The following is a 27,029-nucleotide window of genomic DNA, read 5'->3' as shown; positions in this document are numbered from 1 at the left end:
TTAGCACATAGACGCCCTGCCACTGGTCGACTCCCCTGAGGTTAGAGCCCACAGCCTCCTGATGTTAGCACATAGACGCCCTGCCACTGGTCGACTCCCCTGAGGTTAGAACCCACAACACAACCTCCTGATGTTAGCACATAGACGCCCTGCCACTGGTCGACTCCCCTGAGGTTAGAACCCACAACACAACCTCCTGATGTTAGCACATAGACGCCCTGCCACTGGTCGACTCCCCTGAGGTTAGAGCCCACAGCCTCCTGATGTTAGCACATAGACGCCCTGCCACTGGTCGACTCCCCTGAGGTTAGAACCCACAACACAACCTCCTGATGTTAGCACATAGACGCCCTGCCACTGGTCGACTCCCCTGAGGTTAGAGCCCACAGCCTCCTGATGTTAGCCCATAGACGCCCTGCCACTGGTCGACTCCCCTGAGGTTAGAGCCCACAACCTCCTGATGTTAGCACATAGACGCCCTGCCACTGGTCGACTCCCCTGAGGTTAGAACCCACAACACAACCTCCTGATGTTAGCACATAGACGCCCTGCCACTGGTCGACTCCCCTGAGGTTAGAGCCCACAGCCTCCTGATGTTAGCCCATAGACGCCCTGCCACTGGTCGACTCCGCTGAGGTTAGAACCCACAACACAACCTCCTGATGTTAGCACATAGACGCCCTGCCACTGGTCGACTCCCCTGAGGTTAGAGCCCACAGCCTCCTGATGTTAGCACATAGACGCCCTGCCACTGGTCGACTCCCCTGAGGTTAGAACCCACAGCCTCCTGATGTTAGCCCATAGACGCCCTGCCACTGGTCGACTCCCCTGAGGTTAGATCAGGTTATTATTATGTATTAATTATTATTAGTATTAATGAAAGACCCGGCAAACATATGTTAATCTATATAATTTACGACAGGAAGCACACACATCTCCAGAAATTCTACAGGTGCTGGTCAAAAATACGTACAATGAAAAAGGAATGGATGTCCGCACACATAGCTCCCAGGAAAATCTTTATTTGTAACAAAAAAACACATCTATATAATTTAACCTTAATGCATACACTGGGCTTAGGTGGTCCACCACATGATGGCAGCAAAGGGTAGGTAAGCCTTGCCAAGGCATTTTCACCATATAGGGGTCCTTTCATTTCTCGGCTCGCAGACCTCCATTGTAAGAAACAGCTTATGTTAGCATTAGCTCACGATGTTTATCTTTCGCCATAAACGTTATAAGATGTCATGTGCGACTGCAATGCGATGAAAAATCACAAATTGGATCCGAACCTCGGATGGATCATCGTCACTGCGGAAGCGCTCGTAGTTTCAGAGATAACAACCAAATAAGATCCTACTTTTAATGGAAACCTATGGGGTGTGTGCGCCTCTCCTGGTGCTGGGGGTATGCAAGGCGTTGCCTAGCATTTAACTACAGTAGGTCTGGGACTTGAACTGAAACTTCTCTGTTGAAAGAAAGAGAAGAGAAACCAGCAAATAAACCCATTTTCACTAGTCACTATACATTAATGAACAGGAAACAAAAATACATACATGCCCCTAGGGGGCAATAAAAGGCACTGAGGGAAGGTCAGAATATGAAGTCCTCTCTGGGACTTGAAGTCGGGGTAGACTCAGTGGTGTGAGAACCCAGTAGTAGCCTATACCCCACCTGTCTGTCTGTGTCTGAGCACACAGGAGATCAGTTAGCCCAAAAATACAACCAATGAAAAGCACAGGGGACTGAAGAAAGAAATTTGCATTTGTGTGCAAGAAGAAGAAAATCACACTCGTGTGAAATGAGGAGCACCCACTGTCACTGTGTCCTCCACGAGACATGAATGCATTGTTGAGGGGTGCTAGTCCCTCCTATATATATTAGTGTCAAAAATTTCGATATGAATCGGTAATCGATTTTAACATTAACGATGCGACTACAGACATGCCACCACCTATAAGTTCAAACCCACCTCTAAAATGTTGTTTTCCCCAGCTCTCATTCCACTTTCATTTATTTTATTCCATAGTCTTAGTTTTTCTCTAAAGTTGTTTTTATTTATTTCCCCTTGAAAAGCATCTTTAAGTACTCAGAGAAGCATATACATAATATTATTATCACTATTATTAATACTACTTGTATTATTTACGTAGTCACTATTCAAATTGATTCACTCGTATTCAAATCCATTTGAAAAAAAGCTCACTGCTCAGGTCAAATAGGCCTATTGATATGCGATTAAAATGTTATTAATTGAGATTAATCACAAAACCTCCAATGAATTAGATGATTTTTAAAGAAGTCCCAACGCTATTCTTTATCAAATAAAAAAATCTAAAAAAGGTTAAATGTGTCAGATCGCACTGTATCGGATCGAATCAAATTCCACGAAATTCCACAAAATCGAAATCGCATCGATTTGGACTGAATCGAATCAAAGCGTTCTGTATTATAAAATGTATCGTCTCCGAATCAGATCAATAGCAAAATTATATTATGTTTAAAACACCAAAAGGAGACCCGAGACCAGATTCTACAAATGTCTTCTAAATCATGACGTTTTTCTGAAAAAACGTCAGTGGTTCTCAAACGAATTCATGTCAAGGAGCCCCAAAAACCATTATGTAATCGACACCGACGCTGCCTCAGGTCTGAATGGGTTAAACATCACAATATACGTTGCGAGACATGAACGCAGCGTGTTGTTATTGTATACAGTCAGACGGTGCATTTATATTGGCCGCATGACGTCTCACGTCAATGTTTAACTGCTGCCCTGAACAAACATTAAAAGTCCATAGAGTTGGCTGCCATTCTATTTTTTTTGTTTAAGGTGCTCTAAACAAAATTAAAACCCATATAGACTTGGCTGCCAAATGACGTCATTTCAAAAGCCAGGCATTGGAGGGGAAACTAGCCCCTCCAATGCCTGCGGCTTTTGAAATAACACTAGCCACTCAAAAGGACCCTGCTGGAGGTGCTGTGATTCGGGAGATGATGAATATCTTTCGAACCGTACAGGAACTCCTCCATCTTTACTCCGTCTGGAGTGTGAAGACGGCGTGGATGTCTTCATGCTCCCCCTCTTGCCTCGTTGGCGCAAATCCGGCATCTTTAGCCATGCCCGCCACCCTCTCCGCATAACCCGCCGCTTGTTCTCGGGTCAAGTCCAGCAGGAAATCGGCCAGCTCCACGACGAGCACCGCTCCCGGCGCCGCGGCCCGTCTCAGCGCGGGGTCCAGCTGGTGCGCCATGCCGGCGGCAAAGTAGATGGCGTTGAAGAAGCGGGAGTATTCTGGCTTCCCCGGCAGCTTGGAGAGAGAATCCAAAGGCAGGAATGTCACCGAGATGCCGTTCACACGCATCAAACCTCGGATGTCGATGGCTTTGTGGTGAGCCTCGTCTGGCTGCGATGACTCCTTCTGTCCCGTGTCTGGCTGGGAAGCGGCGTGTTGGCTCCCCCTGCGGGACAGCGACCGGAAGAACATCTGCACATTTGTGAGGGAGATATCCTGGGCCGTCTTGACGTGTTTCCCATCCCGCTTCACCAATTGACTCTCGTCGTCGGTCTCGATGCCAAACGAGAGGTAAGGGCTGGACACGATATCTCCCCAATAGCCCCTAGATGCCACCTTGTCACCCTTCTGATTAACGAACACGCGCGTGGAGATCAAGGTTGGATTGGCTATCTGGTAGATTCCTTCCCTCAACTCGAACGCCAAGCCCTTCCCCCTCCAGCGAACGTATTGCTGTTTGTCGACGACGCCGCACCCTCTCTTGTGCAGCTTCATGCTGAGGTCCCAGTCGAAGCTGCCCTTCCTGGAGTCGTAGCGCTCCCCCAGGTGCTTCCGTACCCGGCCGTCCCAGGCCTCGGTCATGGAGAAGGGAGCCCCGCCGCGTCCACAAGCCGAAGACGATGATGATGACGATGGCGGCTGGATCCACTGCTTGAATATCCTGACCAGCTCGTCGCGCTCCTTATACTTGAGCCGAGTCGTGTCCAGACAGGAGTGTGCGGCGGCCGCCTCCGGCACGTCGGTGACGGACAACGTGAGCTGGGCCGCCGCGTGCCTCAGCGTCTCCTCAGTCTGCCGTCGGACCTCGGCGTTGCCGAACACCTCCAGGAAGACCTCGGCCTTGTCGCGAAGCCCCACGCTCTCTCCGGGTATCAGCGCCAAGTAGAGGAGCAGCAGCTGCCGGGCCACCACCTCCATGCTGTTCTCCAACGCCCATACGCGGAGGCCGTCCGTGTCCCTCAGACCGCCGACGGTCTTCAGGATGTGACGCGGGTCTGCGCCGCCGACCAGCAGAACGTTGACCTCCCCCTCGAGTCTCTTGGGACCTGCGGTCAGTAGGTCTCGCGCCGGGCTGAAGCCCCACCAGGCGACGCAGCCGGGACCTTCCCGCGTTTGTCCAGCGCTCATTTTTGTTTTTTCACCCGAGCCTGACGATGCTAGCAGGCCGACGACGTGGTGATGTCTGTTTATCCAGGCCCAGGTTAAAGTCTATATAGCAGCATTCACCCTGGAACCATATATATATATGATGATCTACCTTTGGTCTGACGTTACACACAATATAAAATACAAACTGTGTCCTAACGGTGACGATTCACGTTACGTAAGAGTTTTTTTTGTTATTTTAAGCAGTGACGTCATGTGGCAAACACAGTGGGCGCCCCTCACTTATGATGGTGTGATTTTTTTTTAAATATTATATAATCAATGCAATGAAGAAATTAGCTTTTTAATCTCAGAGAATTCTGCATCTGTCAGTCAGTGTTGGTTTTGACAGTAAAGAAAAATGTAAATTTGGTATTGTTTTAGTCATCTGAAATGTTTTTAGTTTAGTCAATTGCTCCAGGGATTTGTTTATTATGACAACGCGTTACAAGCATTGTGTGTTGACGCTGTACCTGTCATTCAGGTGTTTGGGCTCCACCCCAACGCCGACATCACCTACCAGACCAAGCTGGCCAATGAGACGCTCGGCACCATCATCAACATCCAACCAAAAGACAGCGGGGGCGGGGCTGGGGAGACCAGGGAGGCCACTGTGCTGAGACTGGCCAATGAGATGCTGGAGAAACTGCCGCCTGACTACGTGCCTCATGAAGTATATCCAATGAAACAAGTGATACTTTCTGAATGCTGCTGCTGCTACTACCACTGAAGTGTGTGTGTGTGTGTGTGTGTGTGTGTGTGTGTGTGTGTGTGTGTGTGTGTGTGTGTGTGTGTGTGTGTGTGTGTGTGTGTGTGTGTGTGTGTGTGTGTGTGTGTGTGTGTGTGTGTGTGTGTGTGTGTGTGTGTGTGTGTGTGTGTGTGTGTGTGTGTGTGTGTGTGTGTGTGTGTGTGTGTGTGTGTGTGTGTGCGCGCGCGCAGGTCAAAAGTCAGCTCCAGAAGATGGGACAGCTCCAGCCAATGAACATCTTCCTCAGACAGGAAGTGGAGCGCATGCAGCGTGTCATTGGTGTCGTACGGAGCACGCTCACTGACCTCAAACTGGCCATCGACGGTCAGTCACAACACACACACACACACACACACACACACACACACTCACTCACCCACTCACTCACCCACCCACTCACTCACCCACCCACCCACCCACTCACTCACCCACTCACTCACCCACCCACCCACTCACTCACTCACCCACCCACCCACCCACCCACTCACTCACTCACTCACTCACCCACTCACTCACCCACCCACCCACTCACTCACTCACTCACCCACCCACTTACTCTCCTCTCTCTGTCCAGGTACCATCATCATGTCCGAGGACCTGCGTGAGGCAGTGGACGGCATGTTTGACGCCAGGGTGCCCAGACTGTGGCATCGCGCCAGCTGGGACTCCACCACGCTGGGCTTCTGGTTCACCGAGCTGCTGGACCGGAACCAGCAGTTCAGGGACTGGGTGTTCAACGGGCGACCGAACCAGTTCTGGCTGACCGGCTTCTTTAACCCACAGGTCGGTTTGAGCTGCGTGCGTTGTGCGTTTAACCTTTATTTAACCAGTTAAAACCACAGTATACACTCTACAGTCTCTTTTACAAGTGTGAACTGGCCAAGAGAAGAGGGGAAATAAGTAACACAGCGCTGCCAAGACTGCCAGTAACAATAAATACAAGACAACAACAGGACAGACATGTAACATTCATAAACACGGTACCCACTAACTAAAGACGCTCAAGGACGAACAGGAAAGTCTAATAACACGACCAATTATACAACAGGTCGTTTCGAGGAAGCAATCTGATTGGTTGAAACGGCTTCTAGCCGTGGATCAAACCAGCACCCTTCATCACCTAATCAAAACAAATAATTCAGTTGCTCTGTTTTACCAGAACGCTAGCAAACTCGGTGGCTAGCTATAGTTTCTTGAGACATTTGTGGTCGTAGTGACTACATCTGTCATTAAAAAAAATAAGCGATTTTCTTAGTTTTGCAATATTACACTCGAGGGTGTGGGTTAACGTGATTATTGCCACGACAGGGACGAAATCGAGTTCCGCATTTTGGTGAATGTTGCTGCATGGTTTAACCCACGGCTAGAAGGCTGTTTCAACCAATCAGATTGCTTCCTCGAAACGACCTGTGGTATAATAAAGGCTAATATATAAAAACTAAGCAACGAAATTTGCTAATACACTGAAAAGCAAGAGATACGTCAAAGCAGGAACAATGTCTGGGAAGTGTGCCCATGGCAATCCTTTTATACTGTAGAACTCACTAGGGGGATCACAGAAGCCAGTTTGAGTCTGGTCTGAAGGTCATTCCATGACCACTGGGGTCCAAAAAAAGCAAGGCTTTTTTCCCCAGCATTAGATTTTGTTGGGGGGAATGACATAGCGCAGCCAATATTATTTGATCTGAGGTTGAGATAGTTTGAACAAGAGTTTGTTACACTTTTGGTATGGTATTTAGCACACGGTAGGCTACAAATCCATGTGTTCTCTTCCCATTCTGCATGGATAGGCTGCCTATATGTCCTTTTCATGGCATCTGTTCTTGAACTCATTCTCAGTACTTGTTTCATCTCGTTTAATAAAGGGTCAGAAAACACGGCCTGGACCATTGATATGCTGGAGGCCAGAATTGCGCTGCGATTGATGCTGCTCCCTTGATTCTAATTATTTAATGTTGAACATTCAAAACCAGACAGTGATGGATCCAATTCATCCTAAAGATCATGGTTGACCTACTGTGTGTGTGTGTGTGTGTGTGTGTGTGTGTGTGTGTGTGTGTGTGTGTGTGTGTGTGTGTGTGTGGGTGTGTGTGTGTGTGTGTGTGTGTGTGTGTGTGTGTGTGTGTGTGTGTGTGTGTGTGTGTGTGTGTGTGTGTGTGTGTGTGTGTGTGTGTGTGTGTGTGTGTGTGTGTGTGTGTGTGTGTGTGTGTGTGTGTGTGTGTGTGTGTGGGTGGGTGGGTGGGTGGGTGGGTGGGTGGGTGGGTGGGTGGGTGGGTGGGTGGGTGACGTGACATGCTGTCCTCAGTGTCAAACACGTATAAATAAAAGATATATTTGTCAAAAACCTTCTGAATATTGTGCAGGACATTATGCTTCATGTGGACATACTCATATGGTGCGACTATCCTGGCCTTGTTTCTCAAAGTAGGAAGTATAAACAATTATTGTCATGTCACACCAGATGACGATTTTAGGTATAACAAAATGCAGTGTGTTTTCAGGGTTTTTTGACAGCCATGCGCCAGGAGACAACGCGCTCCAACGCGTCCAGGGGCTGGGCCTTGGACACGGTGGTCCTCAGCAACGACGTCACCAGGATGATGAGGGAGGACGTGCTGGCCCCGCCCCCACAGGACGTGGGAGGAGTCTATATCCACGGCCTCTTCCTGGACGGCGCCGGCTGGGACCGACGCAACGCCAGACTGGCTGAAGCGTCGCCCAAGGTATAATAACCAAATTCACATATAGGACCCCATCCATCCATCCACCTTCAACCGCTTATCAGTAGTCGGGTCGCGGGGGCAACAGCTCCACTAGAGAGCTCCAGACTTCCCTCTCCAGAGCAACATTCGTAACTTCCTCCTGGGGGGATCCCTAGGCGTTCCAAGGCCAGTGAGTCGATGTATTCCCTCCATCTGCGCCTTGGTCTGCCCCAGCCTCTCCTCCCAGTGGGGACCCCTTTCCACCAGAAGAACTTTGGTTCTCGGCCATTGTTTTAGGGTCCAGTTCCGAATCATCTTTTAGTGTTCTGAACCAATTCATGTTCAGTGGAAACACTCTGAACTGGTTCGATATTAGGCAGGAAACAAGTACCGAACCGGTTCATCCCCGGTGGAAAAGGGGCCATAGATTCAGATTCAGATTTTTTTTTTCAAGTTTCAAGTTTATTGGTCATTTAAAAATACACACACCTTATACAATGTATTCAGGGTTTTCTTTTTTGACCAAAAGGGAGTGTTTGGCAGAAGCCTCAGCTTATAGTGCCAGCCCTTTTAATATTCAAAATAGCTATGGAAAGGAAAAATAAATACAACAAAAAAAAAACAGAGAGAAAAAAACAAAAAACAAAAACATACAAACAAACAAAACGGAGAAGGACAACAGAAATTATAATAATAATAATAATAATGGTAATGATATTACCTCAATATTTCTCATATTCCATCCTGATTGGCCACGATTGGCTCCTACAGTTTTCAGGAGTAGCCCGCTTTGTACAAATCGCCACAACTCCTCAACGCAGCGTCCGATTGCAATTAAACTGTGCACGCATATTCCCACTAGGCTGAGGAAGAAATCCTAGTGGAGACCTGTGCCCAGAAGGGCACTTTTTCTAGTTTATATTTATTTTCGGTTACCTTGGTTCTGTTCTTTAAGAACTGCTTATACAATTTATTTTTCTTTTTGCAAGCATTTTCCAGACCTCTTGTGATCCAGGGCTTTTCTTCAAATTTGCGTTTTTTCTGTGGTCTTAGTGGACAATGTCTATCATATAAAGTAGTAAAAATAGAAAGGAATCTATCATAAGCCATATTTGGGTCAGCATGAGTGTAGACCGCATTCCAGCTTTGCATTTCCAGATCGTGTTTGAGAGCCTCAATAGCTTCTGGTGTTTTATTGCGAGATAATTTGGGATTTTCAGGATAACTGTGAGGTTTTTGTTTTGATATGGTTTTGGAAGGTTGCAAAGACTGGAAGGTGGTCTGTGATATCATTTAACATAATTCCACTTACTATTTTGCTCTCAATGTCATTGGTAAAGATGTTGTCAATCAAGGTTGCACTATTACAGGTGATTCGTGTAGGTTTTAAAATAGCAGGAAATAGGCTTAAGCTATACATTGTGTCCACAAAGTCTCTGTTTTTTTTGTGTTCTTTAGCATTTAAGAGATTCACATTACATTCAGATTCAGATTGACTTCATTGTCTCCACCAGGCCGAAGGCATGGGGAGAGAGTATGTTTTGCACTCCGTCCATGCGTGTGTCCAACCATCCGTCCTTCCTTCAGTCCGTCCGTTACCAGTTAATCTCCGGCACCGTTGGCCCGATCCATGCCAAACTTTGCACACACACTCCCTGGATGCCAACGATGAACCTCTGCCCCAAATATTTCTCAATGACCTGTTATAGCACCACCATCAGGCCCATTTAGGCAAAACATATTTCTGTAGATTACTCGTGCACATTTTATCCATACATCACACAATTCGGTATACACTACACAACACGGATCTGCACCATTTCCCATCTTCCATCCTGATTGGCTAAGATTGGCTTCCAAAGCTGACATGATTGGTCCGTGATCAAGATGAGTCTGTTGGATTTCTCAGATTCTACACTGATTGGCTAAGATTGCCTTCCAAGGGTTTCAGGAGTGTCGCATTTTGTACAAAATTCTGCACATGTCCTGCTCATCCAGAATTATATCCTCTGATAGAGATTCTATGATCGAGTTATCTGGATCTGCATTTCCTCGACAAAATTAAGAAAAAAAGAAAAAACATGTTTATATTACTCCTAAACATTTTGACAAACATCACACACACTCCTATCCTCCTGGTGGAGACCTGTGCCCAGAAGGGCACTTTTTCTATTCATCACTGATTCACTGGTTGTAAAAAACATTCTCTCAGAAGCTCGCTCCATCCATCCATCCATCCATCCATCGATCCTCAACCACTTTTCCGTAGTCCGGGCGCGGGGGCAAGAGCTCCACCAGAGAGCTCCAGACTTCTCTCTCCAGAGCAACATTATAGTAACCCTGAGGTGTTCCAAGGGGATGCACACGCAGATTAGACACACCAACGGACTGACATGCGGAGACAGCGGTTGGACATGCTAGTCGAACATGCGCTGCTCCCGTGCTTGCGGTTAGGGTTAGGTTAGGGTTTGAGGTAGGTTGTCGGTCTAATGACACCCGTCGATGGAAGCCCCACTACAATGAAAACAATGAAAACGACAACCTAAAACCTAAAAACAGGACAACATATGTGAATGTCCATAGTAGTGCTGAGTGTTGAGTGCACAGTCTTTTCAAATAATACATTGGCCATGTCCACGTTTTTGACAGCTGTTACTGTGTGTCAGCATGTGGTCATACTTTGTACAGATAGATATATATAGCTACATCTTGGAATCAAGGACTTCAAACTTGCGGAAAGTACCCGCTGAAAGCCCGCCGTCAAAACCGGCATGCATCGATTGATATAGATCTATATCCGTCCATCTCCAGGTCTTGTTTGCCACCCTGCCAGTTGTCCACGTGTACGCGGTCAGTACGTCCAACATGGCCGACGGTAAGCGCCAGCAGCAGCCGGGCGGCGGCGGTGTGTACTACTCGTGTCCCGTGTACAAGAAACCCCACCGGACGGACCTGACCTATGTCTTCTCCCTGCTGCTCCGCTGCTCCCAGCCGCCGGAGCACTGGGCGCTCCGCGGCGCAGCGCTGCTCTGTGACTGCAAGTAGTGTGCATTGATTGATTGATTGATTGATTGATTGATTGAAATATGTATTAACAGTTTGCAGAATTACAGTACATTTCAAGCACAATATACTCAATACAAAGACTGTTAACTGAGTGGACGACCCAATTAAGCATTACACTTGTTTACAAGAGGGTCCACCATGTTCAATTCATCAAAACATTTAGAGACGTACAAATAGACACTTCAATATAGTCAAAGAACAGAACAGGAATTCATCATAATGGAGGTAAAAAGGGAAAATAAACATAAACAGTGAGGGAAAAGGGGGGCGGGGGGGGGGGGGCAGTGGGGAGGATTCAGATTTTACGGGGGCCAGTTTTGAATTGCAGCCGTCCGTAGGTGCCCTTTGAGAGCAGTTTTGAAGGAGTCAAGGGATTCACATGTCTTGCATGCATGTGTGTTTGTGTGTACATTCTATAGTTGTGAGAGCCAAATCTTCCCACAAGCATAGTAGAATTTGAGAAACAGACATTGTAAAGAGAGATATGAGAAAGAAAGAAAGAAAGAAAGAAGATTGGGAGCGATGGAATGAGCAGTACGGTTTTTAATTCAGTTGTGATTACCAGTCAAAATGACAGATTCATCAGAAAATCATCCTGAAGAATCTGTAAAATAGCTCAAATTACAACACTTTTCTTTTACTTTTGTTAATGTCACAAATTAATTGAACATGCACAACTTTTGTAAGTGAAGTGATAGTTATTCATCTACCGCAGTGGTTTTCAACCCTTTACATATCAAGGCCCATTTTGTTCTGCATTTAAGCCACAGACCACCATTTCATGAGATTTAGCCTCTCCAAAACTAAAGAATATTTTGTTATCATTGGATAATATTTTGTCCACAATTCCATGCTGTATATTGATGTTGGTACCATTAGGAGAGATAACAGGCAAATGTTGATCAAAATAACAATTATTCTCTATTCTCTAAATGCGTTGACTTCTTGTAAATGAACTTGTGCATATTTCTACCAATATTTTCCCTTTTGAGAGTGTAAAATGGAACCAAATGCACTTGGTTTCATGTTAAGCTCTCAATAGTTAAAGATCGATAAGGGTCCATTTGGTTACCAACTCTCCGTCATTTAGCTGGGGTCCACCTTGAAACCCCTCAGCCATCAAGGACCACTGGTGGTCCCCGGACCACGAACCACTCTATCCATTCAATGTAGTAGAAGAGCCGACTGCTCTGTACACCGCAGATATGTCTGTTTCTATGAGTCTAAAGTCTGATTATAATGATTCCTGTCGTCTGTATTTTCTTTGTAGTATTTTGAGTTGATTCGACTTCTATTATCTCCTATTTTACTAGTTTACTCTGTATTATTACTATTATCTATTGTCTAAATTATTGTCTAAATTGACAAAAGAAAATTGACTTGACAAACCTAAAACAAACTTCGGCCTGCAAACCCTACAGGACTGACCCATGTTCTCACCTCGAAAACATGAACTTGCTGTACTGTCCACTTTTGTCATTTCATAATCATAAATAAAAGTAGCTATAGCACCAGGAATAAAATGTGTGTGACTTCTGTTTATTTCGTAAGATAGATACTGTATAGTTGCAGTTGATTGTGAACATGTTAAATCACAATGTAGTCTCTGTATACGTTCATGAAGTGAAAGTGAAAATATCCCAAAATTACGCAAATAACTGCTGTAATATGATGGAATACGAGCTGCAGGCTACAGCAATGCTGAATCGTGCGTGTGTGCTTTGTCAAGCAGCAGGCCATTGTTCATATGCCCAAGGCCTCAAGGTCCAGGCCTTGAGGCTGGGGAACAGGGACGTGCACACATAGACATCAAAGGGGGCTTCAGCCCCTGCCCTTTTACCCTGCCCTGTAAAACACCTGATTCCTCACGATCATAATTTTAAGGCCTACCCAATAAAATAGTATTTCCCCGTGGGATAACAAAGGTATACAGACGCTACATTTTGAACAATGAGGCCTTCTCATCACATAGGGGCTTTCATGGAACTTTCTCTCTAGTCCGGCATGTCGGACTACTGCCCTGTCTGAATTACATGCGGTCATTGTTGATTTTCCAAGCTGGCATGGAATGGAAACAAGCCTGTGTTTATCTAACATCAGTATTATGACTCAAATATTAAATAAATTGCATATCAGTGCCCCCACCACCTCAGGACATTGTTGTACTGCAGCTAAAACTTAAAGTGATTTTATTTGTTTAACAAGTAACAGTGAATGTTAAAATACATTCTGGATGAGACACTTGCAGGCCGAAATAGCTCAGTTGGAAGAGTGTTAGACTGAAGATCTAAAGGTCCCTGGTTCGATCCCGGATTTCAGCAGGTGAACTGAGGTACAGAAAACCGTATGGCTCACAGGCTCATCTCACTGGGTTAAATCTGTATCAGTTCATTTGTTTAAGAAGTAACAAGTAACAGTCAATGTAAAAATACATTCTGGAATGGATGTGACATTTGCAAGCCGGAATAGCTCAGTTGGGAAAGCGTTAGACTGAAGATCTAAAGGTCCCTGGTTCAATCCAGGGTTTCGGCAGGTGAAATGAGGTACAATTTGACTCCCAGGCAGATCTCACTGGGGGAAAAGCTTTATGAGTTTATTTGTTTAACAAGTAACAGTCAATGTTAAAATACATTCTGGATGTGACACTTGCAAGCTGAAATAGTTCAGTTGGGAGAGCGTTAGACTGAAGATCTAAAGGTCCCTGGTTCGATCCCGGATTTCAGCAGGTGAACTGAGGTACAGAAAACCGTATGGCTCACAGGCTCATCTCACTGGGGGAAATCTGTATCAGTTCATTTGTTTAAGAAGTAACAAGTAACAATCAATGTAAAAATACATTCTGGATGTGTCACTTGCAAGCCGAAATAGCTCATTTGGGAGATCGTTAGACTGAAGATCTAAATGTCCCTGGTTCGATCCCGGGTTTCGTCACGTGGAATGAGGTACAGAAAACCGTATGACTCCAAGGCTGTTCTCACTGGGGGAAAAGCTTCATGAGTTTTTTGTTTAACAAGTAACAGTCAATGTTAAAATACATTCTGGATGTGACACTTGCAAGCCGAAATAGCTCAGTTGGGAGAGCGTTAGACTGAAGATCTAAATGTCCCTGGTTCAATCCCGCGTTTCGGCAGGTGAAAAGAGGTACAGAAAACCGTATGACTCCGAGGCCGATCTCACTGGGCGAAAAGCTGTATGAGTTTATTTGTTTAATGTCACTAAGACCAAGGAGCTGTGTTTGGGAGGGGGGGCAGGAGCAGAGGGTCCAGGGTCCATCTTTAGGCCTGTTACTATGAGTGGGGAGGAAGTGGAGCAGGTCAGTGACTTTAAATATCTGGGAACGACCATAGACAATACATTCACCTTTCAGACCAATGCAGATAACATCTACAACTAGATAAAGTGCCCATCAGCACAGGTCTCCACCAGGGCAGGTCAGGTTGTGGCCTCCTGGTGGCGCTATAATAGGCCAATGTGAAAAGGGTGCCATTTCTTCTTGCCTTGGATGGCAATTGGATGATTTGAGGCTTTTTGTTCAAAACGGGCCAATCCTGCAAACGTTGAAAGCCAATGTTAGCCAATTAGGATGGAAAATGATATATCCAACAGACTCGTCTTGATCACATGGCTACAGAGATCATGTGGACCGATTTGCGTGAGATTTGGATGAAATCTGTGTGACTAACATAAGCAATGTGTTTTACAGAAATCGGCTTCATGGTGGCGCTATAACCGGCAGATGTGGAGGGATGCAGGGACAATGTTTTTCCATGGCTGATAGGTATTTTCGGTAGATCTGTTATTTTGTGGGTGAAGGGTCCTGGGCCCTTTGCTTTTAAATCTTATGCCCATGTCACGCTGTCCTAGCGTGTAGATAGTAAGAATTGTCTGCTTCTCTCTGTGAACATGTTTTTGACCTTCAGGTGAGGCAGACACTTTGTCTCTCTCGCTGCTTTAATTACGTCTTAAAGAACATTATTTTAGTCACCATACTCCCGGCAAGAGGTGCCGCTGTAATTCACTGTCACTGTCTGAACTCAAATTGAACACTTCCCATCCATCACACTTCCTGGAATTCCCAGGAAGTGTGACTTGCCACGTCAACTGAGTAGGCCTCCCCGGCAATAGGGGTCGCCATATTCACTTTGTATTAACCTATGAACCCAAAATGAATTGCTTCCTATGTCAGTTTGTTTTGTTTTCATGGCTGTATATAATCTAGAGCCCGGACTTTTGTTCGGGGGAGTAAACATTTTCACGATGCTGTTCTGTAAAGTCTATTCCTGGCTCCCCAGAAAATATCAATGGTCAATATAATCCTTTGAAAAGCATTCGCTGACTTGGCTGTCGATCTCCGTTCATTGCGTCCGGTCATTCTTGCTGTAAGTGATATTCTATCTTCTATCTTCTAATACTAGTATTGTAGCTTTTACCCTAAAGTATTTATCTGTAAAAGGTTCATTAATATAGGATTATAGTTTATCAGTTTAAACTTATAACATTAAATATAAAGTTTAAATATGCACATGGTTTAAAATATCTTACACTCCTTTACCATAGATTCATTTGGACTTGAGTACTTTTACTGTGGTACATTACTTGCATCTCCTCCACCGGAGTCTCAACGATTTATTAGCTTAGAATTCAAAGGTTATCTAAGTAATACATAGTTCTGTATGCCAAAATGGTTCCCAGTAGATCCACTTTAACCCCTTAGTTTCTAAACGCAGCATTAGCCAGGTTGCAGCTCCAAACATTATGCTATGGCTATTTGACACTTTCATGTCTATTCTGAGGGTTTTGGAGAACCCTCAGAATAAATTTATTTATCAATGGCCTCTAGGGAGTGCGCATACATAAGTTGTATACAGATCGATGCAGTTATAGCTAAAAACAGGAATAGGCCTGTTATAGCGCCACCGTGAGTTGGTGGGGGCGAACATTTGTGGCATGCCGTCCTCGGGCCTAGTGGAAATGTGCATGTATAATTTCACGGAAATTGCACACTGTGTTTGTGATTTGTGGCATTTTTTCGAAACGGACCAATTGTGAGCTTTGGAAGCCAATCTTAGCCAATCAGGATGGAAGATGGAAAATGGTGCCGCTCCGTGTTGATCAAATGACTATGGAGATAGTGTATACCGAATTGTGTGATGGATAAAATGTGTACGAGTAATCTACAGAAATGTGTTTTGCCTAAATTGGCCTCATGGTGGCGCTATAACAGGCCGTTGAGGAGTATTTGGGGCAGAGGTTCGTCGTTGGCATCCAGGGAGTGTGTGTGCAAAGTTTGGCATGGATCGGGCCAACGGTGCCGGAGATTAGCTGATTGATTGATTGAAACCTTTATTGTCTCCACCAGGCCGAAGGCCTAGGGGGAGAGTATGTTTTGCACTCCGTCCGTCCGTCCGTCCGTCCGTCCGTCCGTCCGTGTGTGTGTCCGTGTGTGTGTGTGTCCGTCCGTCCGTGTGTCCGTGAGCAGCTAATCTCGGCCACCGTTAACCCGGTCGATGCCAAATTTTGCACACACACTCCCTGGATGCCAACGATGAACCTCTGCCCCAAACTTTCCAGAACGGCCTGTTATAGCGCCACCAAGAGGCCGCTTTGTGCAAAACAAGTTTTTGCACAGTACACCTACAGATTTTGTCCAAACATCACACAAATTCGTACACAGTCTCTCTAGAGCCATTCAACGAAACCGGTCTTTCAGATTTCCAGAACGGCCTGTTATAGCGCCACCAGGAGGCCGCTTTGTGCAAAACAAGTTTTTGCACAGTACACCTACAGATTTTGTCCAAACATCACGCAAATTGGTACACAGTCTCTCTAGAGCCATTCAACGAAACCAGTCTTTCAGATTTCCAGAACGGCCTGTTATAGCGCCACCAGGAGGCCGCTTTGTGCAAAACAAGTTTTTGCACAGTACACCTACAGATTTTGTCCAAACATCACGCAAATTGGTACACAGTCTCTCTAGAGCCATTCAACGAAACCGGTCTTTCAGATTTCTCAGACTCCATCCTGATTGGTTAAGATTGGCTTCCAAAGTTCACAGGAGTGCTCAGTTTCAAACAAAATGCTGCAAATCATGAACACATCGCGTGTTTGTGCACCCACATTCCCACTAGGCAGAGGACGAAATGCCACATGAACAATTTCAACTCAGCCTCAAGGTGGCGCTATAACTGGCCGAAAAGTGTTTTTACCTCTAACTGCACGGATCTGTGGATAACTTTGTATGCCAACTCCCTAGAGGCCAAGGAAAAACCTTTGCCTGGAATTCTTCACATCTGCTCATCCTGGTGGAGACCTGTGCCCAGTAGGGCACTTTTTCTAGTTTATTCTCGAAAGAGCAATTGAGGTTCTCCCTCATTTTCAATGCTGACGAGATTACATTTCATACATTATATAAAACAATTTAAAGACATGCAGGTTATATACACAATCAAATCTTCATGTAAGGCAGAGACATATAATATAGACAATAAGACAAACATAAATTAAAAACAGTTACATATTGAGGTAGGGAGGTTCAGAAGCAGGTTGTTAAATATTGACCATAGGATATTGGGGTATTAATTTTCAATGTTTGCTGTAAAGTGTTCCATGTGGTTGGGGCATCGAAGCAAAAGGCTGACTTTCCTAGTTCGGATTGTATGGATGGGACCTCTAGTTTAAGCCATTCACTTGAACGGGTCTGGCGAGTATTTATTTTCCATTTTAATAGTAATGTGATGGTAGCTTTCCATCAATGGCTTTAAAGATGAATTGTTGCCAGTGCATGGTTCTCCTTTCAGAGAGGGAAGACCAACCTACTTTATTATAAAGGGTGCAATGGTGAGTGCTGTAATTTTCACCTGTGATGAACCTTAATGCTGAGTGATAAACTGTATCGAGGGGTAGAAGAGTGGTAAGGGTAGCATTTATATATATGACATCACCGTAGTCCAGAACTGACATAAAAACAGCATCAACAACCCTTTTTCTACAGATCATTGGGAAACCGATTTTCTGCCTTAACTTGGTGGTGAGGTTAGTGATATGGTATTTGAAGGTTAATTTTTCATCGAGCCAGATACCTAGATATTTATATTCAGTGACTCTGTCTATAGGGGATCCGTTGCTAGTGTGAATGTGCAGGGAGTTGAAGTCTATGTTTTTGGCTTTTGAAAATAGCATAAATTTGGTTTTACTGGCGTTCAGGACGAGTTTAAGTGAGACGAGTGCGTCTTGCATGGTGTTAAAGGCTAGTTGGAGTTTTTTCATTGCTAATTGGGTAGTCAGCTGTACAATATATAATGGTGTCATCTGCATATAAGTAGGATTGGCAATCTTTTAGCGTGGATACTATGTCATTTATATATATGGTAAAAATAACTGGGCCTAGTACAGAACCTTGGGGCACACCATTGGTAACCTGCAGGAAATCGGATTGTGTATCCCTTCCCCTGACACACTGGCACCTCCCGTTTAGGTAGTCATGGAACCAACGATGGGCCCTATCGTCCAGACCGATGTTGCATAGTTTCTCCAGCAGTAGGCCTTGGTTTACACTTTACAGTATCGAATGCTTTGGAGAGATCTATAAATAAGGCAGCACAGTGTTGTCGATTATCTATTGCAGATACTATATCATTTTTAACTAAGGTGACTGCAGCAATAGTGCTGTGATTTGGTCTAAAACCGGATAGCTGTGGGCTTAAAACTGAGAATTTAGAGAGAAATGGCTTGAGTTGGTTATTAACTAGTTTTTCCATTATTTTAGCTAGGCAGGGCAGTTTTGAGATTGGTCTATAATTGTTTAGGTCCTCTCTGTCCCCACCTTTAAAAAGAGGGGTCACATGGGCCGTTTTCCATAAACTGGGGAAAACACCTTCACTGATTGAGAGGTTAAAGATATGGGCAAGAGGTTCTGCAATGATTGGGGCAGTTAATTTAATAAAAAACGGATCCAAGTTATCCTCTCCTGGTGAGCTCTTTGCGTTCATATTTATTAATTCGTCTAATACAGAGCGAGTGGAGAAGGGCTTAAAATAAAAAGATTGACGATGGTCCAATTGGTGAGTGACATCTAGGACGTTTACAGGGGGACGGGGTCCTGTATACACTTTTTCAAATAATTTCCCTGCATCTTCAAAGTGTTTGTTAAAGGCATGGCAAATATCCGCTTGATCTCCAAGCACCAGGTTATCATATTTGATGTGAGTAGGCAGACTGTTTGTGGATTTATGTTTTTTTAAATCAATAGCTTTCCAAAAATTTGCTGGATTAGAATAAGAGCTAGGGGGGCACGGTGGCCCAATTAACGGCCGGCGCGCTGACTGAGGTTCCCTGACTGAACTTGCTCTGCGCATGTCTACGACAGGCGCAAATGCTCATTTCAGTCAGACAACTCAAGGAGGATGTAATATATATATATATATATATTGAATATAAGATAATCAATGCAATATATTTATTATGGTTTGGCGATGTATTGGATCTGCTTTTTAGGTACTCAGGTCAAGCGCATCAGTCCCGACCATAGGGACTCTGAATCCCCCAACAGCGCAAAACATCCGAAACCCCCAAAAAGCAGATCATCACCAACCCTAAGCTATACATGTGTTCAACAGAGCACCTGTTCTAGCATTATGTGATGACTAGTCAATGTGTTCGACAGTACAGCGCCTGTTCAACAGTACAGCGCCTGTTCTATCATTATGTGATGACTAGGTCAATGTGTTCAACAGTACAGCGCCTGTTGATCCCTAAAATTCAGGAGTCCTAAACGGTGTCCTGGTTCACTGCGCGCTGCAAAGCCAACATGACCCACTGCACAAATAACCCAACCCAACCAGGATCACCGAAAGGGACATTCTATCATTATCATTAATATCTGAAATCAGTACCCCGTAGTCTACCACCTGGAGCTGCAAATTTTAGCTTGCAACATGATCGCATGCATGATCATGATGCGGCAACACTGCATGCATAGCTTTCGTAAGCAGCAGAGGACCACCGGCCTAAGAAACAGAAAGATCATGCAGAAAAACAGTTTTAAGAGTATTAATAATATCCTGCAGCAAAAGGAGCAAAATAATGAATATGCATGTAGCAGCAGCAACGTAACCAACATAATTCAGACCCTGCAGAGTCGTAGGTTTTATGACGATTTGGCAAACATACTGTAACCTCATGAGCTTGCAGCTGCAATTAAGAGAAGGCAGGAATCATTTACCATGGTTTGATTGAAGGTTACCAGGCAGCTTCGAAACTATCAGCATGGCCTCTGAGCTAGAACACGAAATTAAACAGGACAAGCATCTCTACGTTGACGAACCTGGAATTAGAACAGCTCTTAGAATGAAATAATCCATAACACAGGTCCAAGTTATACCACTGAGTAACGTGTCGATAGATGGAACAGAGGAGTGTCCTTATTGATGGGTGATGCAGATCCCTTCATTATGACTGATCTGTTTCCCATTCCAGGTTTTATCCGACCAAAAGCATGCCACCGCTGCTTATAAGGTACTGTAGCTCAAATAACACGGAAGACTTGCATCTGCCGGCAAGTATTAAATTCTGCCATTTAGCTGCAACCCATCTCCCTTCGTACTCTTCCCCCAAGACCGTAGAAGGAGCTGCGTCCATGTCAACATATCAAGGATACAGATGTTTCAACCGAAACACTACTTAAGTGGCTGAGCGACTGCATGTGAATATATAATTAATAGAACCAATGCAGCCTAGGTGAAGATGCAGATTGATTAACTGATGACCTGCCTCATGGTTTCAGTAGCAGCAGATCCACGTATACCACCAATGTGAGCCTATCCGATAATGGCAAGTTAGCTTCAGTCACAGAGTGTAGTATCATCTAAGCCGTAACGCTGATATAATTCAAATCAATCATTTAGCAGCAGTGTTAGCAACGCGGTAACGCCATACCTCTTTTCCTGGGCCGAGCATAGGAAAAACACTACGCCTCTGTTCCTGGGCTAAGCATAGCAGAAATGTTAGCAATGAGCCAATTCCTGTCTTTAAGACAGACTGTGCGTTTTATTTTATGTTAAACACTTCCCTGGCGCACCATATGTACTTACCTGTAAAACAGACCCATAGAGTAAGACAGAGTTACGAAAACTCCGTTAACTTCATGGGGCCAGTTCAATGGCGCGGCTCTTCTTCTACAAATGGGTAGAAGGACAGAAGTAGGCAGAACTGCATGGACCCAGGCAACAGCCCAGCTTTAGTATTCTTAAATCCCTTATTTTAGATTGTTTGTAGTAATGGTACGACAAACACATTACAGAGACTTTAGTCGTCCTGAATAATATTAAAACATTGTCATGTTGCACACATGCCTAAATAGCTTATTTCCACCGCCCTCGTTGAAAACAATGTATTCAAAACTCCACTTGTCGGCCTTTCAGGCTGCATGAACAGTGCTCGGTTTCTGCCCGCTCATCGTAACTCTTCTATTAAATGGCTCTGCTGTAACCTATGCCGCCATTGTCTTTTGCCCCTTCTTTTGCCCTTCTTTTGCCCCTTATTTTGCCTGTCTTTTTCCCCTTCTTTTGCCCTTCCTTTACCCTTCTTTTGCCCTTCTTTTGCCCTTCTTTTGCCCCTTCTTTTGCCTGTCTTTTGCCCTTCTTTTGCCTGTCTTTTGCCCTTCTTTTGCCCCTCTTTTGCCCCTTCTTTTGCCTGTCTTTTGCCCTTCTTTTGCCCCTTCTTTTGCCCTTCTTTTGCCTGTCTTTTGCCCCTTCTTTTGCCCTTCTTTTGCCTGTCTTTTGCCCCTTCTTTTGCCCTTCTTTTGCCTGTCTTTTGCCCCTTCTTTTGCCCTTCTTTTGCCTGTCTTTTGCCCCTTCTTTTGCCCTTCTTTTGCCTGTCTTTTGCCCTTCTTTTGCCCCTTCTTTTGCCCTTCTTTTGCCTGTCTTTTGCCCCTTCTTTTGCCCTTCTTTTGCCTGTCTTTTGCCCCTTCTTTTGCCCTTCTTTTGCCTGTCTTTTGCCCTTCTTTTGCCCCTTCTTTTGCCCCTTCTTTTGCCCCTTCTTTTGCCCTTCTTTTGATCTTCTTTTGCCTGTCTTTTGCCTGTCTTTTGCCTGTCTTTTGCCCTTCTTTTGCCCTTCTTTTGCCTGTGTTTTGCCCTTCTTTTGCCTGTCTTTTGCCCTTATTTTGCCCCTTCTTTTGCCCTTCTTTTGCCCCTTCTTTTGCCCTTCTTTTGCCTGTCTTTTGCCCCTTCTTTTGCCCTTCTTTTTCCTGTCTTTTGCCCCTTCTTTTGCCCCTTCTTTTGCCTGTCTTTTGCCCTTCTTTTGCCCTTCTTTTGCCATTCTTTTGCCCTTCTTTTGCCCCTTCTTTTGCCTCTTTTGCCCCTTCTTTTGCCTCTTTTGCCCCTTCTTTTGCCCTTCTTTTGCCTGTCTTTTGCCCCTTCTTTTGCCCCTTCTTTTGCCTGTCTTTTGCCCTTCTTTTGCCCTTCTTTTGCCATTCTTTTGCCATTCTTTTGCCCTTCTTTTGCCCCTTCTTTTGCCTGTCTTTTGCCCTTCTTTTGCCCCTTCTTTTGCCTGTCTTTTGCCCTTCTTTTGCCCATCTTTTGCCCTTCTTTTGCCCTTCTTTTGCCTGTCTTTTGCCCCTTCTTTTGCCCCTTCTTTTGCCCTTCTTTTGCCTGTCTTTTGACCTTCTTTTGCCCCTTCTTTTGCCTGTCTTTTGCCCCTTCTTTTGCCCTTCCTTTACCCTTCTTTTGCCCTTCTTTTGCCCTTCTTTTGCCCTTCTTTTGCCCTTCTTTTGCCTGTCTTTTGCCCTTCTTTTGCCCTTCTTTTGCCTGTCTTTTGCCCTTCTTTTGCCCCTTCTTTTGCCTGTCTTTTGCCCTTCTTTTGCCCCTTCTTTTGCCCTTCTTTTGCCTGTCTTTTGCCCCTTCTTTTGCCCTTCTTTTGCCTGTCTTTTGCCCCTTCTTTTGCCCTTCTTTTGCCTGTCTTTGTTTTTGTTTTTTGTGTTGTTTGTAGTAATGGTACGACAAACACATTACAGAGACTTTAGTCGTCCTGAATAATATTAAAACATTGTCATGTTGCACACATGCCTAAATAGCTTATTTCCACCGCCCTTGTTGAAAACAATGTATTCAAAACTCCACTTGTCCGCCTTTCAGGCTGCATGAACAGTGCTCGGTTTCTGCCCGCTCATCGTAACTCTTCTATTAAATGGCTCTGCTGTAACCTATGCCGCCATTGTCGTTTGCCCCTTCTTTTGCCCTTCTTTTGCCCTTCTTTTGCCTGTCTTTTGCCCCTTCTTTTGCCCTTCTTTTGCCCTTCTTTTGCCCCTTCTTTTGCCTGTCTTTTGCCTGTCTTTTGCCCTTCTTTTGCCCTTCTTTTGCCTGTCTTTTGCCCCTTCTTTTGCCCTTCTTTTGCCTGTCTTTTGCCCTTCTTTTGCCCCTTCTTTTGCCCCTTCTTTTGCCCTTCTTTTGATCTTCTTTTGCCTGTCTTTTGCCTGTCTTTTTCCCTTCTTTTGCCCTTCTTTTGCCTGTGTTTTGCCCTTCTTTTGCCTGTCTTTTGCCCTTCTTTTGCCCCTTCTTTAGCCCTTCTTTTGCCCTTCTTTTGCCCCTTCTTTTGCCCTTCTTTTGCCCTTCTTTTGCCTGTCTTTTGCCCCTTCCTTTTTGCCCTTCTTTTTCCTGTCTTTTGCCCCTTCTTTTGCCCTTCTTTTGCCCTTCTTTTGCCCCTTCTTTTGCCCCTTCTTTTGCCTGTCTTTTGCCCTTCTTTTGCCTGTCTTTTGCCCCTTCTATTGCCCTTTTGCCTGTCTTTTGCCCTTCTTTTGCCCCTTCTTTTGCCTGTCTTTTGCCTGTCTTTTGCCCCTTCTTTTGCCCCTTCTTTTGCCTGTCTTTTGCCCCATCTTTTGCCCTTCTTTTGCCTGTCTTTTGCCCCTTCTTTTGCCCTTCTTTTGCCTGTCTTTTGCCCTTCTTTTGCCCTTCTTTTGCCCTTCTTTTGCCTGTCTTTTGCCCTTCTTTTGCCCCTTCTTTTGCCTGTCTTTTGCCCTTCTTTTGCCCCTTCTTTTGCCCTTCTTTTGCCTGTCTTTTGCCCCTTCTTTTGCCCTTCTTTTGCCTGTCTTTTGCCCCTTCTTTTGCCCTTCTTTTGCCTGTCTTTTGCCCTTCTTTTGCCCCTTCTTTTGCCCCTTCTTTTGCCCTTCTTTTGATCTTCTTTTGCCTGTCTTTTGCCCTTCTTTTGCCCTTCTTTTGCCTGTGTTTTGCCCTTCTTTTGCCTGTCTTTTGCCCTTCTTTTGCCCCTTCTTTTGCCCTTCTTTTGCCTGTCTTTTGCCCCTTCTTTTGCCCCTTCTTTTGCCTGTCTTTTGCCCTTCTTTTGCCCTTCTTTTGCCATTCTTTTGCCATTCTTTTGCCCTTCTTTTGCCCCTTCTTTTGCCTGTCTTTTGCCCCTTCTTTTGCCCTTCTTTTGCCTGTCTTTTGCCCTTCTTTTGCCCCTTCTTTTGCCTGTCTTTTGCCCTTCTTTTGCCCATCTTTTGCCCTTCTTTTGCCCTTCTTTTGCCTGTCTTTTGCCCCTTCTTTTGCCCCTTCTTTTGCCCTTCTTTTGCCTGTCTTTTGCCCTTCTTTTGCCCCTTCTTTTGCCTGTCTTTTGCCCCTTCTTTTGCCCTTCCTTTACCCTTCTTTTGCCCTTCTTTTGCCCTTCTTTTGCCCTTCTTTTGCCTGTCTTTTGCCCTTCTTTTGCCCTTCTTTTGCCCTTTTGCCCTTTTGCCCTTCATTAACCTGCTAATTAACTCTCACATGGCTTAAGTTACATTCCAGACAATACTCACAGAACACACGCACGCACGCACACACACACACACACACACACACACACACACACACACACACACACACACACACACACACACACACACACACACACACACACACACACACACACACACTAGCTGTGTGGAACATTTTCCCTGGTAAATTCTTCAGTTCACGTCTTTCACTATAGTCTGCTCCACAGACATCTTTAACGATATTATTTTTGATGAGCAGATTAAATCTGAACGTACAGTAGAGTGAGTATTGGCATCTAGGCCTTACTGTATTACTGTGACCTGCAGCAGTATATGGTCATTAAGGACCCCCAGATTGACACTCATCATAGCCCGCGGACCCCCAGTTGAAGAGATAATGTCAGGGACCCTCTCTCTCTCTCTCTCTCTCTCTCTCTCTCTCTCTATATATAGTATATAATATATTCCCCCATGGTCCCCTCCTACTGCTGATGAATTTGCATATGAATTTTATGATTGTGTGGTCCCCTTATTTTATCATTTTAACAGTGGATTAGAATATTTAATATTTATTAATGGATTGAGATGACTTGACTGGACTGGACTATGACGGCGGACTAACAGTTTTATGCCATGAAGTTTTAGCCCCTTCAGTGTTTTTTTCGTTGTCTTTGCGTCCTCTCTTGATACTGTTATATGTTGTGCTGCACTAAACATAATTTCGTTGTATGTCTCATACAGTGACAATAAAGATCTTATCTTATCTCTAGGTCAGAGGTGGGCTACTGGCGGCCCGGGGGCCACATGCGGCCCCCACCTTCCCTTAATGCGGCCAGCACGTTAATATCAGAACACTGATATAGTAGTGATTGCAGCTGTTACAATTCCAAACATGCAAACATTGACCCGCTTTAATTACTGACCTGAGATCAGATTCATACGAGGTTTCCACTGGACACACACTGGTCTGATTAACCCATTCTGACCTGAGATCAGATTCTAAAAAATGTCAGTCGTTCTTCGATTTTTCTAAAATAGCAGACCTACAAGCTCATAGCGCGCCACTCGGTGGCGCGCTATGAGCTTGTAGGTCTGCTATTTTTCAATAGCTAAAGCATGACATGATGCTGACACCAAAATGGGTTCCCGTTCAGAATGGGTTAATGACTAGTATTAAAATGTTATTTTCTTTTTGTGTCCAATGTAGTTATGTTAAGAGTTCATAAAGTTAACATGACGAAATGCATTTGAAATTCCATAAAAAAGGGTCACTTTTCAGGATTCCAATTAAAAAAATTGCAAAACATTATTCAGGATTTCCATTCAAATAAATATAGCAAAACATAACCTATCTACAAGCTCAAAACGCGTCGCAGTGCGACACATTTTGAGCTTGTAGATCGGCTATTTTTCGGCTACGACAATACTATGCACTGTAGCCCCTCTGGAGTGAGTGTGGAAATATATTGGCCCTCAACATTGTCAACGTTTCCCACCCCTGTTGTGTCCGGTGCTGGTGTTTGACCTGGTGTTTGACCTGGTGTTTGACCTGGTGTTTGACCCGGTTGGAGCACATGCCTGGTAGAATGTATTACAGTATTTAGAGGGTTCTGTTATGACTGCATGTTGTAGTGTTTAGATGGTTCTGTTATGACTGCATGTTGTAGTGTTTAGATGATTCTGTTATGACTGCATGCTGTAGTGTTTAGATGGTTCTGTTATGACTGCATGCTGTAGTGTTTAGATGGTTCTGTTATGACTTCCCCTCTGCATGCTGTAGTGTTTAGATGGTTCTGTTATGACTTCTCCTCTGCATGCTGTAGTGTTTAGATGGTTCTGTTATGACTTCTCCTCTGCATGCTTTAGTGTTTAGATGGTTCTGTTATGACTTCTCCTCTGCATGCTGTAGTGTTTAGATGGTTCTGTTATGACTGCATGTTGTAGTATTTAGATGGTTCTGTTATGACTGCATGTTGTAGTGTTTAGATGGTTCTGTTATGACTTCTCCTCTGCATGCTGTAGTGTTTAGATGGTTCTGTTATGACTGCATGTTGTAGTGTTTAGATGGTTCTGTTATGACTGCATGTTGTAGTGTTTAGATGGTTCTGTTATGACTGCATGTTGTAGTATTTAGATGGTTCTGTTATGACTTCTCCTCTGCATGCTGTAGTATTTAGATGGTTCTGTTATGACTTCTCCTCTGCATGTTGTAGTATTTAGATGGTTCTGTTATGACATCTCCTCTGCATGCTGTAGTGTTTAGATGGTTCTGTTATGACTTCTCCTCTGCATGCTGTAGTGTTTAGATGGTTCTGTTATGACTTCTCCTCTGC

General features: G+C 44.7%; 2 protein-coding genes across 2 annotated transcripts in view; one reads left to right on the top strand and one right to left on the bottom strand.

Annotated features, from left to right (window-relative positions):
• Positions 1-10,937, top strand: part of dnah5l (dynein, axonemal, heavy chain 5 like) — a gene marked incomplete at both ends in the record, with an annotated part of 158,706 nt that extends 147,769 nt beyond the window's left edge. Inside the window, 5 exons of the mRNA XM_083777797.1 lie at positions 4,927-5,115; positions 5,382-5,514; positions 5,765-5,973; positions 7,692-7,913; positions 10,704-10,937. Coding sequence (XP_083633923.1) covers positions 4,927-5,115; positions 5,382-5,514; positions 5,765-5,973; positions 7,692-7,913; positions 10,704-10,937 — 987 coding nt within the window. The remainder of the gene's footprint in view (positions 1-4,926; positions 5,116-5,381; positions 5,515-5,764; positions 5,974-7,691; positions 7,914-10,703) is intronic.
• LOC310868126 (dynein axonemal assembly factor 3-like) lies at positions 3,036-4,424 on the bottom strand (the record flags this gene model as incomplete). Its single annotated transcript, XM_083778387.1, has 1 exon — positions 3,036-4,424. One exon carries the CDS (start codon positions 4,422-4,424, stop codon positions 3,036-3,038), a length of 1,389 nt encoding a protein of 462 aa, XP_083634513.1.
• Positions 10,938-27,029: the final 16,092 nt, after the last annotated feature.

This window comes from Protomyctophum parallelum (genome assembly GCF_964188405.1).
Source record: "Protomyctophum parallelum genome assembly, chromosome: 12".
NCBI lineage: Eukaryota > Metazoa > Chordata > Actinopteri > Myctophiformes > Myctophidae > Protomyctophum > Protomyctophum parallelum.
This window is presented reverse-complemented; position numbering and strand designations above follow the sequence as displayed.